This window comes from Carassius auratus, chromosome 7, assembly GCF_003368295.1.
Source record: "Carassius auratus strain Wakin chromosome 7, ASM336829v1, whole genome shotgun sequence".
Taxonomy (NCBI): Eukaryota; Metazoa; Chordata; class Actinopteri; order Cypriniformes; family Cyprinidae; genus Carassius; species Carassius auratus.
This window is the reverse complement of record NC_039249.1, coordinates 6,442,436-6,458,282: the sequence shown is the minus strand read 5'-3', so window position 1 is coordinate 6,458,282 and position 15,847 is coordinate 6,442,436. Positions and strand designations below refer to the sequence as shown.

Here is a 15,847-nt window from a genome sequence, read left to right as displayed (position 1 = left end):
GAAGGCTTTGGGAATGTGGTGCCATTAGTCCGTGCTGCGGTCATGACGTCTGTTTTCCAGTGAGTTCTGACAGCAGGAGCATCCTGCATCCAGCAGCGCCAACAGAGAAGAGAAACTCTCATTGAGGTGAAAGGGAAATCTAACGGCCTGAACATGACAGACGCTCAAAGTTAACAGTCTAAAGCTGAAGACCAGAATGATCTGACAGAGCGATCCATACCGTCTTCTTTTCCACATCATATGAAGCAATTCAACTGAAAACAGCAGGGCAGAAAGCCACGCTTGTATTTGTTACTCAAAACCTGTTAATGGTTTTATTGCAAAACCCAACAGGGCCTGACCTGATCCTGTCAGATATGACAGTGTATAGTGCACGCAACATTAAATAAATGCACTGGTAGCATTCCAAAACAAAAACAGAGTTTGATTGCATAGCTGCAGGCCTGTGTGATGAGGAATGAAACTTTTACTGTGTCAAAAGTGTTTACAATTATTTAGAACTACAACAAAGGATGACAGCCCTTTGCATTGCTTTTGTTGTTGTTGTTGAATTCATGTCCTTCATTATTCCAAATAAATGCATTCACTGAACTTAAGATGGTTTCAGTCTAAGAAGCTCATAAATTGTGTCAAATTAATCAAAGTCCTAAGTTAAAGAAATAGTTCACCCAAAAATGTACTGTAGAGGAGTTTGTTTCTTCATTAGAACTGATTTGGAGAAAAAAATGCATTACAATCACTTGCTCCCCAATGGATGCTCTACAGTGAATGGGTGCCATCAGAATAAGAGTCCAAACAGCTAATAAAAACAGCACAATAATCCACAAGCAATCGACACCACTCCAGTCCATTAATTAATATCCTGAAAAAGTGAAAAGCTGCATGTTTGTAAGGAACAAACACATAATTAAGATGTTTTAACTTCAAACCATTGCTTCCTCTATTCATAATTGAGCATTCTCCTGTGAACAAAGGTTGTCTTGTTTATATTAGGAGAGAAATTTGAAAAGATCAAGCATTGTTACAGTCAAAAACAGTTCTAAACAAATATGTTGGTGGATTTTGATGTGAGAGACAACAGGAGATGTACATCCTCACTAAAGAAACCGTTATGAAGGATTATGGACTCGTATTTTGGTCTGAAGCGATGGTTTAATGTTAAATGTGTGTCTAATGTTTAATGCCTTAAATTATGGATTTTTTTCTTTCTAACATGGTTTTCGGGTAAATATTCAGTAACCTTCATCATTATTTAAGACCTACTTGACAGTTTTTTTTATCCCATTAGTTCAAGAAAACGTATCATGCTGTTACGAAACATCAGTGAACGCAGCCAGACTCGATGCGGTTGACCTCTGCAAAACATCTCAAGTTTCTCTACTAAACATCTGAGCTGTCATGCGAGTGTTTAGACAGTCTAATCAAAGAGCATCAAGATCCCGTGGAATGCTGCAGACGTCTGAAAATAACTTCTGCATTAAACCGAGAGGCACGCAATGAACGTGATTTAACGGATCTGATGTTTATGCTTCTAGCCAGTCAAGTCATGTCATGCTTCACCCAGAAGGAACCTAATGTGAACATTTTTGACAGTGTACAGAAGTCCAGTTATACAAGCTGATATGGTCTCGTGCATATAGAAGAAAATCCTCCGCAAAAATTTACTTGCTATCTTCAGGCAAGGAAATAACGGTTATATACAAGATGAGCGTGTGTGAATGTTACCACATTGGTAACAAAATACCATGCTTGCGATTTACTATAAATTAATAGTTCACCCAAAAATGACAATTTGCTCATTGCCATTTTAGATGAGGTTGTTTTTCATTGGAACAGATTTGGAGAAAAGTAGCATTACATCACTAGTTCGCCAAATGGATGCTCTGCAGTGAATGGGTGCCATCAGAATGAGAGTCCAAACAGCTGATAAAAACATGACAGTAATCCACAATCAATCCACACCACTCCAGTCCATCAATTAACATTTTTGGGAAGGGAAACGGTTTGTGTAAGAAAAAAAAAAACATATTTAGAGGTTTTTAACTTCAAATCATTGCTTCAGCTAAAATATGTAAAATATATAAATGTGTATTATTGCTTTCTCCAGTGTTAATTACTTAATAATTATAGTTATTAATACAATTAATGTATAAAAATGTAAAATATAAATATTTGATAAAATAAAAAAGTTTGGTTAAAGTTCTAAAGTTAAAAAACTAACTAAATAAACAACAAAAGCTAACTCAAATTATCAATAAATACCAGCAAAAAAGAAACAAAAAACAGGAAAATTGCTCCACGTAAATCAAAATAATCTACGCACATACAATATTTTCATTACAACAAAAAGTCAAGCAGCAAGTTTCCAGAACGACCTAAAGGCAATAATAGCACAAAGTTTAGAAAATACTGTATAAATAAGGTCAGAACCGGTCCTCATAAGCCCCCCACAGAATAAAAGGCCTTCACTCTTCTTCTGTGCAGTTTGAACGTCCAAATGAATTCAGAAAGCATTTTTAGTGTCTGTTGGTGTTTATGAGTCCTTTTCTCTGACCAACAATCTAAAGAAGAGGGATAAGGAAGAATAAACTGACTGGCAACAAGTCTCAATCTGTACATTGATGTTTCTTGGAGCAGCAGTACATTTGTATGTATACAGACCGTATAATATGGTGCATATACTCTATGATTGCTGCATGTAGGTAAAATAAAAATTTACTTGAATTTTTTTTAATTAGTCAACATGAAATCGAAATGGATAACCTTTCCAAAACACATCTACTGTATATGTTGAATTTAACTATTACTTTACTTATTACTACGTCATATTAACAGGTTAATGTGTCGATTTAGCAGCCCAATGACACAGCTTGCTCAGTTTAATTGAAATCCACATATTCAATGAGAATTTATTGTCACGAGCACAATTTCAAAAGTTACAACAAAATAATGGAACACATGTACACAATTTATACAATCCTAAACTCATTGTACAATGGACAGGCTAACTTAGTACCGAGAGTTTAATATGCACTCACATTGCACACAATGATATTAAACCTACACAAGTATATATAGCTGTATGCGAAATAAACCATGGCCTGACATAAAAATCACATTATTTACATTAAACATCTATTTGATATCCAAAATGGTTTCACATCAAGGTCTTCCCATCAGTCCAGAGTTGTGGCATGATCGAGTTTCCACAATATTAGTCCAAAAGTTAATAGTAAGAATTGCAGCTGCCACAAAGATTACAATGAACACTGCAAAATGCTTGACAATTATGTTGCATCTGCTCATATGAGGCTGGTGTCAATTACTTCACAAAGTGACACTGTTGCTAGTGTTTTCATAAGAAAAGTAAAAAATACATATATATTGCAAATGAAAAATTCAAATCAAATACTGTTTTTTGTCTTTACATCCGTCTACATTTATTATTAGTTAAGCTAGGTTATAGACATCACTACATAGACTACATTTTACACGGTAAGCGTAAAAATATCTCATCATTTTTTGTCAGCGAGATGCTGTTTGGCAACGGAAAGTTAGGTGCAACACGTGAAGAAAACAATCCTTCGCTTCTTGAAAGATCGTGAAAATACTTCAGTACGATAAAAACGTCAAAAAATCTCTTCATTATATTTATGCGTGTGTGTGTGTGTGAAAACAGTCTTGACTGTTTTGGTTGCTGGCTGAATCTTAACTCCTAACTAACATACAATAATTAGACACCAAATCCTGCATGTTATTAATTTGCCTGTTTTTTTTTAATGTAAATTAGGCTTATTATTGATGCTGCTTTAATACACGTAAATTATGCCTTGGCATAAATAATCTTGCACTTTTACTGCTCACAAAATTGACTGTAAATGCACATTTATTTTTGAAAAATTTGTTTTAGTGATAATGGCAGCAGTTAATCATCACATGATGGTAAAAAGAGGAAGAGGAGCGTCAGACTGGGAATATATTTATTTTGTTTGTGAATGAGGGGTCAAGCCAAGTGTGTGTGTGTGTGTGTGTGTGTGTGAATGTAGAAATGTCTTTCAGCAGCGTCATGAGCGTCACATATGAGATGAAGATACGGCAGTCCTAACCAAAACAAACAAAAGAGTCTCCGATTACTCAGAGAACGGTGGGAACATGCCGAGGTCGGCAAAGTCTTCGATGTTGTAATTGGTTGTTCCTTGGGTGGGATCCCCTGGCATCGGCAGCATATCCTGCGGGACAGAAACAGAGTGTGATGTTCAGACAGATGCTTAGTAGTGTCCGTGAATCGAACTATAACAGCCAGTTCACATAAAGAGATGTGACCTTTTAAGGTACAATACATATGAGCAATTAAAATTTCTATATAAATACACTATATATATTAATATATCAAATGTTCAATTAATAAATATTAGTAAATATAAGAAAACAAATGAAAATAAGAAACACTGACATAAAATACTGCATATGTTCAAGTACTAAAATGACTAAAATCCAAGTAGAAATATAAAAATAAAAATCCAAAATTACAATTATTTAGGCAAAACAAAATATGAATAAATTCTAGAAGATTCTATACTAATATTCTATTAAAATGACTCTTTAATAATAACTTCTTGATTAAAAAATGTGTATATTAATAAAAAAATTAAACCCAAGGAATGAAGGAATAAATGAATCAAAGTATATAAATGAAAGCATATAAAAGTACAAGTTAATCTATTTGAATCCTCCGTTTCTTTAGTTTTGTTAACTGCAGCTTGTGATATTGCAGGTCAGTCCGAGAGCTGCACACTGTACTGCAGACACAGGAGGCTAGTGATAGTGATGTGGGAGTTCACCTGGAAGACCTCGGTCTGGCTGGACTGAGGATGAGGATGAGGGTCTCCTCCCTGCTGGCTGTGGTGTTGACTCTGCCACTGAGACCAGACCTCAGACGGCCGGCTCTGGAACTGCCCTCCGCTCTGGCTGCTCTCAGCCGACACATCTGCACAAACCAACACAGACACATTCACTTAACAACGGACAGTGCCCCAGACATTTTTGCAATACCAGTGAATGGTTCTTGCATGCAAAATAGCTGTGACGTGTCATCATTCTTAACTAAAAGAATAATAATTGAAAGCTTAAATATAATAAAAAATGAATATTGCATGAAAAACTTCAACGTAAAAAACTGGACAAAACCTAGAAACTGAATAAAATAAAAATAGGTGTTATTATTGTTAAGTAAAACTATTAAAAACAATTTGTTGAAATAAAATAGCTGAAATTAAATACAAAAAAATGTTAGATGGAAACTTAAAAACCCTAAAAATTATAAACGGAATAAAATAAAATAACTGAAATAAAAATAAGTGTTATATAAATAAATGTAAAAACATTTATATTGTTTAATACACACGTTTAATTACAAGTTTAAAAAAATACAATATTAGATAAAAGAAATCATGAAAACTATACAGAAAAAAGGAAAATATCTTAAACGAAAGACAAATTATGAAAAAGTGCTGTCAAATGATTAATTTGACAACAACAAAAATTATGAAATAAATAAAATGAAAACAAAATAACAGCCATTTATAAAAATAAATATCAGATGAAAAACAAAAAATCTAAATTAAATAATTAAGCAATAAAATTACTAAATAAAAAATAAAGCTAAATAGAAATATTAAAAAAGCAATATACATAAAAAATATACATAAAATTACTAAAACAATAGTAAAAGTGTTCTACGTAAAAAAAAAAAAAAAAAAAAAAAAAAAAAGATTATCCTGATCCCTCGCCACTTCTCAACAAACATGTTTAGACTTTATGGTATCAACTTCCACATTAACTCCAGCACGTCTGCTTCCGCAGCATCTCAGTCGAGCATGCTTGTAAACACTTCAAGCGAACGACCTCCATTTCTCTTCATTTGTGGCATGGGGGGAGAGACATTTACTACAGACTGACAGAATCACTGAAACGCATGCATCCAGTGTCTTCACCCGCGGGGCCCGAGTCTTTGCTTAGGTAAGAGCGAGAGGAGCAGACTAATGCGCGGCGTGGGTGACTGTTTCACAGGATGGCACAGCGGCGCCCTCGGGCTGTTTCTCATATTCTTCATGTTGAGGAGACAGTGATGTAAGGTCAAACTTCCCATTGCCCTACTGTGCTAGCGCTTGCTGAGAGCAGCCCTCCGTTTCAGAACGTCTTTCCCTGAAGGTTCGGCTGTTTGACGCGCCTCGTAAATCTCTCTATCAATTTTTATATTCGTCTTTGGTGGCGCTTCTCTCCCCTAGCCATTTTTCTCCATCCCCATCAATATGAAGTGTTCTCCCTTGCTGTCTGGAGCGCTTTTCCTCCGGTCACTCCATCAAACATGATTCTCAAAGTTGTAACGCTACAAAAAGCCAGCCTGACAAAAAAACAAACGGGGTTTGAAGAAAGAGCTGTGCTTTGCTGTTGTTCCAAAGCGCTCTTCAATCAATACGAGGACTGAAAGCACGTAGTACTCTTGCTTTCATAACCATAAATGCAGCTTTTGAAAGCGTGCTGGATTTCACGTACACATATAAAGACTGCAATTATCTCGGCATGAAACGTTTGAATGAATGCCGTGTGATTATTGTTTATGCATTGCATTAGCTTGGAAAGTAAGTCTACATTGTACGAACTATGAAGCACAAATCCAAAGCTGGTTTATCTGTAAATATAGAACTGTACTGATTTTAAGTAAACAGTCACCAGGCGATTCTCTTATTCTTACTCTGAGGTATGCATTTATTCATTTATTTATTTGTGGGGACTGAAAACTTTTGAAACATCTGTGTAAAAACATTGATCATGTACTGGAATCAACTAGCAGTCAGCATATACAAATAAAGAACTATTTGATTTTCTGAAGTTCGTAGGGTTTGATAATGGCACCTAATAAATCTGCCCTCGGATCAAGATATGAAAATGTTGAAATGACATGACATCTCTGATCTTCAAACCGCTGCTCTGGTAGTGACGTGCTCCCCTGTCACTTCCCATTTCCACCAGAACTGAATATGAAATATGAAAATATGGTTTTTGAAGTTCTTTGGGAGAAGTGTAAGGTACAACTTTCCTCATTTTAACACTTTAAGAAAGTTATTAAGTACATTTAAGCTAAATTAAACATTTGAGAGTAATTAAGCGTATTAACTAAAATATTGTAAGTAATTAAGATTCTAATATTTTATACAGCAATTTATGCATGTGTGTGTGTATGTGATGTGCATGTGATGTTGTGATGTATAAAATATTTAAGATGAGCAATATTTTTATACAGCATAAATATAATTAGACCTTTTTGTTTTATTATTATTATCAACATCTTTTGCATTGTTCCAAATACACTTTTAAATAAATACTGCTCATTTCAATTTTGAATCACTGTTTTCACAAAAATATGAAGCAGTACAACTGTTTTCAACATTGGTAATAATCAGTAATATTTCTTGAGCAGCAAATCAGCATATTAGACTGATTTCTGAAGATCATGTGACACTGAAGAGTGCAGTAATGATGCTGAAAATTCAGCTTTGATCACAGAAATAAATTACATTTTAAAATATATTCAAATAGAAAACTGTTATTGTAATTTTAAATAATATTTCACAATATTACTGCTTTTTACTGTATTTTTCATCAAAGCAATTAAGCCTTAGTGAGCAAAAGAGACTAAAAGTAGGTTTATTTGCAATTTTCTACTAAGTCTTTTTAAGCAACCAAGCAGTTTTTGTTTCTCTTTGGTCAGTTGTGACCACACATAAAGCACACTTACACAAACTAAAAATTAAAATACATGCAATCAGTTTGCTGAAAACTGGGATTAAACAGATTTATTCCAAATACAGAAAAGGACGTGTGTCTTCCAGCAGTCTCAGAGTCCTTCCTCCCGATGCGTGTTTAAGTGCCGTCCACGTGAGGAGGCGAAGATAAATGTTCCATTTTTTTTTTTAATGACAGCATATTAAAAGAGAACGATCTGGACAAGGCTTCATTTTCAAGTGGCTGGCAGAAGCCTTCAGGGCTTGGAAAGCCATTCAGAACCTGCTACACTTGAAATGGAAGTGGGTTTTTAATGTCACCTGTTTAACATAAATTCCTTATTAAGTGGACACACTAATCACAGGTTCAAGGTAGAGAGAGTTTCCCTCGAGGGACACAACAATGGGAAAAAATCTCATCCTGTAAAAGTGTCCGTACGCACGCCCGGCTTCAAATTAAATTCGGTTTGTCGACCTGAATGTGATGGAGAAATCCGAGGCGGTTTTAAACGGATGTAATGCAATAACAACGATTCTACAGTTTCTTGCTTTAAGCCGTTCAGCATGTTCTCCCTTTGGTCGAGGAATGTGAAAAGTTGCACAACTGTTTTTGTGTATCTGTGCCCTTCGTGTCACGCTGGTCAAATTCCTCACTTTAAAGTGTCAGGATACAGAAACCAGATCTCTCTTGCATGAGTTTAAAAGGTGCGAGGCTTGACAGATTAATTAAACCCACTGCAGGCTGTTTAAAGTCCTGACAAAAGAAACACAAGTCAAGACCAAGAGTTTGACTGATGTTGCATCAACGTGATCTTCTCTAGGACGGGACATGGCCCATATCATGGTATGAGGAATTTTATATTGTGAAAAAAGGGAATGCATGAATAATAATAATAACAAATGATGACACAAATGACTATTTAATAAACATGCAATATTTCATATATAAAAATCCTGTAATATAAATAGTAATATATTATTTATAATAAAATAATTTATTATATTTATTTTCTTAATTAAAAAAAATATATTTATATTTAAAATATAAATATATTTTTAGATATGATTTTTTAATATAATAAAAGCAATATTTAATGAATCTGGATATATATATATATATATATATATATATATATATATATATATATATATATATATATATATAAAAACACACACACACACAAATTCTGTCATTTAAATAATAAAAATTTAGCTATAAAAAATAAGCATGCAATATTTATTTATTTTATATTTATATTTACACACACATACATTCTGTTATATAAATAATCGTAAATATTTTATCTAATATTGTATATTATAGGTATTTTATTACATTTCTTTTGTCAACAATTATAAAAAAAATACAGATTTATAATATTCTAAAATATATTTATAATTGTATATATACAAACACACACACACATATATATTTACATTATGATAATTAACATTACCAATATATGCTAGAAAAATACTATATGTAATGCATAAAAATAGTAAATTATAAATATATACTGCAAAACTATTTTCTGAAAAAATATACTAAATATATCATGAGCAAACTTAACTAATACATTTAGTTACATATTAACTAAGAACACCCTTTACCATAGTAAAACACTAATGCATGGCTACAGCTGTATTATATAACTGCTATCATTTTAAGCAACAGCGTCTTTCTTTTAATAATAACTTCATTAAAAAGTCATTTTCTAAACTCACTGAATAAGTTATGCACACAGTCTAACACTTTCATGATTAATAGTCACTGCTGAGAAGTAATTTTGAAGAGTTTGTAAAACTACGAACACAAACATCTAATTGCCTGAAGTCCAACAACTGTGATCATTCAAACCACAGAAATCTGTTTTTCATACCGTCTATAATAGAGATTAAGTGGCCAAACCAAAGAAACCAGAACAACAAAACCCTTTGTCTAACTATGGACGCCATACAGTCCTCACACTGTCTGCTGTTCATGAGACGTCTTTCTGTCGAAGACAAACGACTGTTTCAGTCATTGTCCGTTACTGTCTGGGTTTTAAATGGAAGTCTACAAATCTTTGTGCATGTAAAAACTTTTTATGCAGGCATCTGAACGGGCCCCCAGGAGGACTGGTTTCCCAGAGGTGCTAGTGGGTATCAGTACTTTTAGATTAGTAATAGCAGTTGATAAAAGACAAGGAAAACTAGATTAAAAAGTTTGTAGACAAACTTTAAGTTGGCTTAAAAAAGCCTAGCTAGAAAGTTGGAAAAGGTTTTAAAAGCTTGCAGTCTGAAAGTTTTCAGTTTGAAGTAGTTCGAAAGTTAAAATAGTTTTAAAGATTAAAGCTTGAATGTTTTCAAGGCAATACAGTTTATCAGAAAAACAGATGGGTATAAAACACATTGCTAGGGTTCCTGGGGTGGTTGCTAGGCTGTTCCTAGCATGACGTTAGCAAGAATGATTAGCAAGTTACTGACATAGCATGATTAGTATGTTAATAGCATGTTGTTAGCATAATTAACAAGATACTAACATATTACTAGCATAGTGTTAACATTTTGTTAGCATGATTAGCAAGTTAATAGCTTGTTTCTAACATGATTAGTAAGATACTTACAAATTACTTTTCTTTGCATTTTTATTATTTTCTTATTTATTTTAATGAGCACAATCACAACCAATATTTTGGAACCAAAAAAAAAATCGACATTTCTATAAATGTCCAAAAATGCCCAATTTTTTTTGTTTTTTTTTTACTTGGAAGTAAACAAATATTATTGTAGCATATTTTATAAGAAAATACCATTCAGTTTTTCCATTGCAAAAATGTCATGTTTAATTCAATGTAACTGGCCGTTTCTTTCTTATTGCTTGTGAAATTTACTAGCAAATTCTGAGTGTAAAAAATAAAGCAAAAAATGCACAATTACATGTGCATAAATATAATACATATGTAGGGGATAATGCATGGCTAGCTGTTCATTAAACTATTTTAACGCACAATGTGGAGGCCAAGAACCACCAGACACAAAGCGTAGTAAAATCATTTAATGCACAGATAGCCCTGCATTATCCAGCTTATACCTTGGTCATTTTGACAGCATTTACAAGATAAAGCTGTTGATGATGCTTTTACAGAAGGATAAAAATTATGGTTATTTTTGTCAGATACGGCTCGATAGCTCTTGAATGAATTATAGCATTTAAAGTAAGTGTATCTTTATCTGTGGATCTCTCTACAAACAATGAAGCTGTGTTACTTCAAAAACAGCTGTTGCTGAGGAATATAATGTAGCAAATATAATGTAATGTGGCTTATATCTTTCTGTGTGTGTTTGTATGCCAGTGACGAGTGTGGGTTTGTGTACAACAATTGAAGCAGCACATTAACATTGAACGGCAAGTAAAAAACTGACTTCGAACTACCTGTGCATTAAGAGTTTTAATAGATACCTGCCAGCCAATCAGAATCAAGAATTTAGGCAGACCATGGTATAAATTGTTATATAATAAATTCAGTATTTTAAGGACTATAATTTGCACCTACGTATAAGTCGCATCAGTCCAAAAAAAACGTCACGATGAAGAAAAAAAACATATATAAGTTGCACTGGACTTTAAGACGCATTTATTTAGAACCAAAAACCAAAACTCTCGCGGCTGTAGATGGTAATGTTTTCTCTTGGTTCATGTCAAATTAATTTTGATAAGTCGCACCTGACTATAAGTCACAGGACCAGCGCAACTGTGACATAGTCCGGTAAATACAGTTATTATTATTATTATATATTACTATATTCTATACTTGATATTAATAAAAGCAAATATACCAATACATGCACCACAAGGAGTTGCAGAAGTACAAAAACATTTTACATTCCTAATATCTTTGGAAGTTCTACCCGATGACGTCGGATAGTTAATGACTGAAGTAATGAATGAATGCAGCAAAATTAGCACAGTAAACACCAAAAATATAAAAATTTAAGGCACATGAACACCAAGAACAATAACCACAACTAAATTAGCATCCACAACAATGCATGATAATGTTCTCTTTATTATAAGCATAGGCTGCAATTATGTCATCTGCCACTTTAAATGCTTGAGTGCTTTAAAGTAGGGCAAATTCTGATTGGTGTTCAATATTTTTAGCATTCATCAGCTGGAAAAAATAGCTATTCCAAAGACAATGTTCCTCTGTGCTGTTAGCATTATAGACGTGTTGTGGACTCTGAACGCTTAAACTATAACTTTGTTTTTATTGTTAACGTTTTTGTCCTTGGTGCAAACAAGCCTTTATTGTCATAAATAAGCAGGTCTTACCGAAAGCAGTGCTGCGATTGGCCAGGTTGGAGTAGGCGTTTCCAGAGGGCGAGGAGGTGGCGGGGCTGGACAGGGGGCTGTAAGAGGACGGGTCGGCCTGGTAGCTGTGACCGGAGCCCATGCCGAACGGTGAGGACTGGTTCTTACTGGACTGAGTGGGAATCTGCTGCTGTGGTGGACGACAGGAGACATGAGGATATTATTATACAGGTGCTGCTTCACATGCCATTAAACCAATTGATGTACATACAAGTCAGTGCAAAAGCTCTTTTTAAGTAATTAATACTTTTATTCAGCAAGGATTCATTGATCAAGACAATTGTAATATTACAAAATATTTAATTGAAAAAAATGTATGACAGCTTTCACAAAAATATTAACCAGCAATTGTTTTCAACAACGACAATAGAAATGTTTTGTGAGCAGCAAATCAGCATATTAAAATGATTTCTGAAGGATCACGTGACTCTGAAGACTGGAGTAATGATTTAAACAGCTTTAAACACAATAATAAATTGCATTTTACATTATATTCAGTTAGAATACAGTTATTTGAAATTGCAATAACATTTCACAATTTTTCAGTTTTTACTGTGTTTTTATTAAACAAGACAAACGAGATCATAAAAGAAAAGTTTCAAAAACATTAAAAAAAATAAAGTGCAGAAATGTTGTGTTTTTGTTATATAAATCTCATTTTTGGAACCCAGTAAACTTCATTCCACTTCATTATTTTACAGTTCTGCAGAATCTCTAGTGCTCGCTCTACACTCATTTTCCCTGGAAACTCTGTTAGGGCCGAGTGTCTGTATCTGCTTAACAACAAATAGAACAATTGGGCTAAAAGTCTGAGCTGAGCAGAAGGAAGAGCAGTGCAATCACACAATTACAGCTGCAGACAACAGGCTTTGCTTTTAATCAATGGAGAACCACAGAGATTCTTGTGGACCAGCATTTCTCTGGTCTTCTGCATAACAAACGGCTTTACACATGTTATTATTTAGGATATTATAAATGTGACATGACTGGTGGAAAAAAATAAAATAAATGATATACATCCATTTTATTGCTTACTAAAGAAATACAGATGACAGACCATAAACCACACACACACACACTCAGTTCAGAGCTGATTAAAAACACACACGCTATCCTGGGAGCCACACGCAAGGCTCTTGATGACCCTGGTTACCCTTTCAAGTTTAAGCATTAAGCACAGCTGGATGGCCTAAAAGATGATATAAAAGCAAACACGTCCCAAATGATTCCCTCTCTTATACTGGTTCATATTACTTTAATTGGACATTGTGTGTTGCACTCACAAATTGTAGAGTTTCCATTCATACTATCCAGTTTTCACATTTTTCATATATGCAATAAAATAATAAATTATTTTAGTCATTTTAGGCTTTGTATTATAATAAATAAATAGTATTTGTTATTTTACTATTATATATTATATTCCTGCCACATACAAAAAGTTCCAAAATATAGTCATATTTTTTTACTAATATTGTACATATATATAGATGTAATGTTTTTACGATTATGCAATTTTCCAGTATCTAATAATTGTACAACTATTTTTATAGAAATTATTGTTGATATTTTTATTATTATTAAATATATATATATATATATATATATATATATATATATATATATATATATATATATATATATATATATATATATATATATATATATATATATTAGGGGTGTAACGATACGCGTATTCGTATTGAACCGTTCGGTACGACGCTTTCGGTTCGGTACGCGGTACGCATTATGTATACCGAACGGTTCGTTGGAGTAATTAATTATATTTGAAAAAAAAAAAAAAAAAGAGAGAGAAAGAAATATAATGATATGCGTTCAACAAGGTAGCCCAATAACCCAAACAACGTAACAGGCAACGCCCCTGACACTCCCGAAGAAGAAAAAAACACCATCTTATATGTTTATGTTAGGCTACTCAGCAGGCGCTCGCTCACTCAGTACGCGCTGAAGGCTCGTTGCAAAATAGCCAATGCGTTTAACAGACTAGAAATGAGAAGATCCTCCAATAACCAACAGGTCTGGTGTTTGGGTGCACTTTGGATTCCCTTTAAGCTATAATGGTGATGGCAAGAGAGTGGTGGATAAAAAAACAACGGTATGTCGCATCTGCAACATGACAGGGTACACCAGCGGGATTACAAAAAAAAAAAAAAACCAGCGGGAATATCTGGGATATATGCGTCAGTACTATCTGGGAAAAGACGAAAAAAAGGAGAAACATGCACGCAGCAAACTATCCCTGCAGCATTTAGACACTATAGCTTACAGGGAATCCAACCCAAACACCAGACCTGTTGGTTATTTTAGGATCTTATATTTCTGGTCTGTTAAATGCATTAGACATTTTGCAACGAGCCTTCAGCGCGTGCTGAGTGAGCGAGCGCCTTAGGGGCCGTTCACATATCGTGCCTAAAAACGCATGGAAAACGCTATTTCTCCTCCTTTCCAAAGCGCTCGGGCAGAAGCGCTCATGAGGCGTCTGTCTTTGCTAAGCAACAATGACGTGCTCTCTCCATGAGACGCGGAAATTTCAGCGAAGGATAAATGGATTTGCAGCTCTAAAAATCGCTTGCAGTAGCTCTGCTACTGAATTTATTTCAAAATTGCAATCCATATACAACTATGATCAGCTGTTCCTTCATCTTGGCTGAGCTCTCAACGTTGTTACGGGAAAGGATGAAGCTGATTGGTTGGTTCTTGTCACATGACCCGCGGTGCGCTTGCGGCATTCTGAAAAGTTGAGATGTTTTTACATTTTGCTGTATCTAAAACGTATCGAACCGAACCGAACCGAACCGTGACATCAGTGTATCGTATCGAACCGAACCGTGAATTTTGTGAACCGTTACACCCCTAATATATATATATAGTTTGCGTGTGTATATATATATATATATTTGTGTGTGTGTCTGTTTGTGTGTGTGTGTGTGTGTGTGTGTGTATGTATGTATGTACAGATATTTTTTATTCAAGTATGAAGTGTATTACTGAGCCCTGAATGATGTTTTTCAGCCACTGCTCCACATCCTAACGTGGATCTGGATTCAGTTCTCTCATCACACCACTAAAGAGGAATATTCCATTACTGTAATGAAGCTAATGGAGACTAGAGTGCCAATGGGCAGTGGGCAGGGGAGTCACACAAATCCAACGATGGGACCGTTCTCACCTGGCTGGAGAAAGGAGGTCGGTTTCCTGTCCAGGACACCTGGCCGGCGTTGATCTGCCGAGAGATCTGGGTCAGGTTCTGTCCAGCTGAGCCAGCTGTGGACTGGATGTCATTGACTCCTGGGACGTGGATCACAGATGAGCTGAAAGACACACGCACCACATCATGTGAATGAATTAAACCACCCATACTCTTAATGCTCATCTGAAAGCTTTTTCACACCAAGTACAATGCTTTATTACAGACCCCTTTACACCATTGCTATTTTAGTATCTTCGATATGATAATATATTTTTCATATGTACTTAGAAATTATTTTTAATTAATAAAATAATAATTATATTTATACATTTAATAAATGTATATATACACAGGTATATAAATAAGCAACTACTCCCTAAATTATGACAGGCCTCAACATTTTGGTGACAGGTGGCATTTTGAAGCCCATCTAGATGTGAGTGACGGGAAAATGAACTACATTTTTTCTGTCAAATGTATTTTTCAAAAGCACACAGC

General features: G+C 34.4%; 1 protein-coding gene across 4 annotated transcripts in view; it reads right to left on the bottom strand.

Moving 5' to 3' along the window:
• Positions 1–2,878: 2,878 nt before the first annotated feature.
• arnt2 (aryl-hydrocarbon receptor nuclear translocator 2) overlaps positions 2,879–15,847 on the bottom strand; it is a 79,425-nt gene continuing 66,456 nt past the window's right edge. For 2 of the 4 annotated variants that reach the window (XM_026266905.1, XM_026266907.1), the window contains 4 exons: positions 15,329–15,470; positions 12,100–12,268; positions 4,842–4,987; positions 2,879–4,229 (listed from right to left, as the gene is read on the bottom strand). In XM_026266905.1, the coding sequence (XP_026122690.1) occupies positions 4,131–4,229; positions 4,842–4,987; positions 12,100–12,268; positions 15,329–15,470 (556 nt within the window). In that variant the 3' untranslated portion in view covers positions 2,879–4,130. The remainder of the gene's footprint in view (positions 4,230–4,841; positions 4,988–12,099; positions 12,269–15,328; positions 15,471–15,847) is intronic. The other 2 variants (XM_026266906.1, XM_026266908.1) reach the window with 1 other exon arrangement.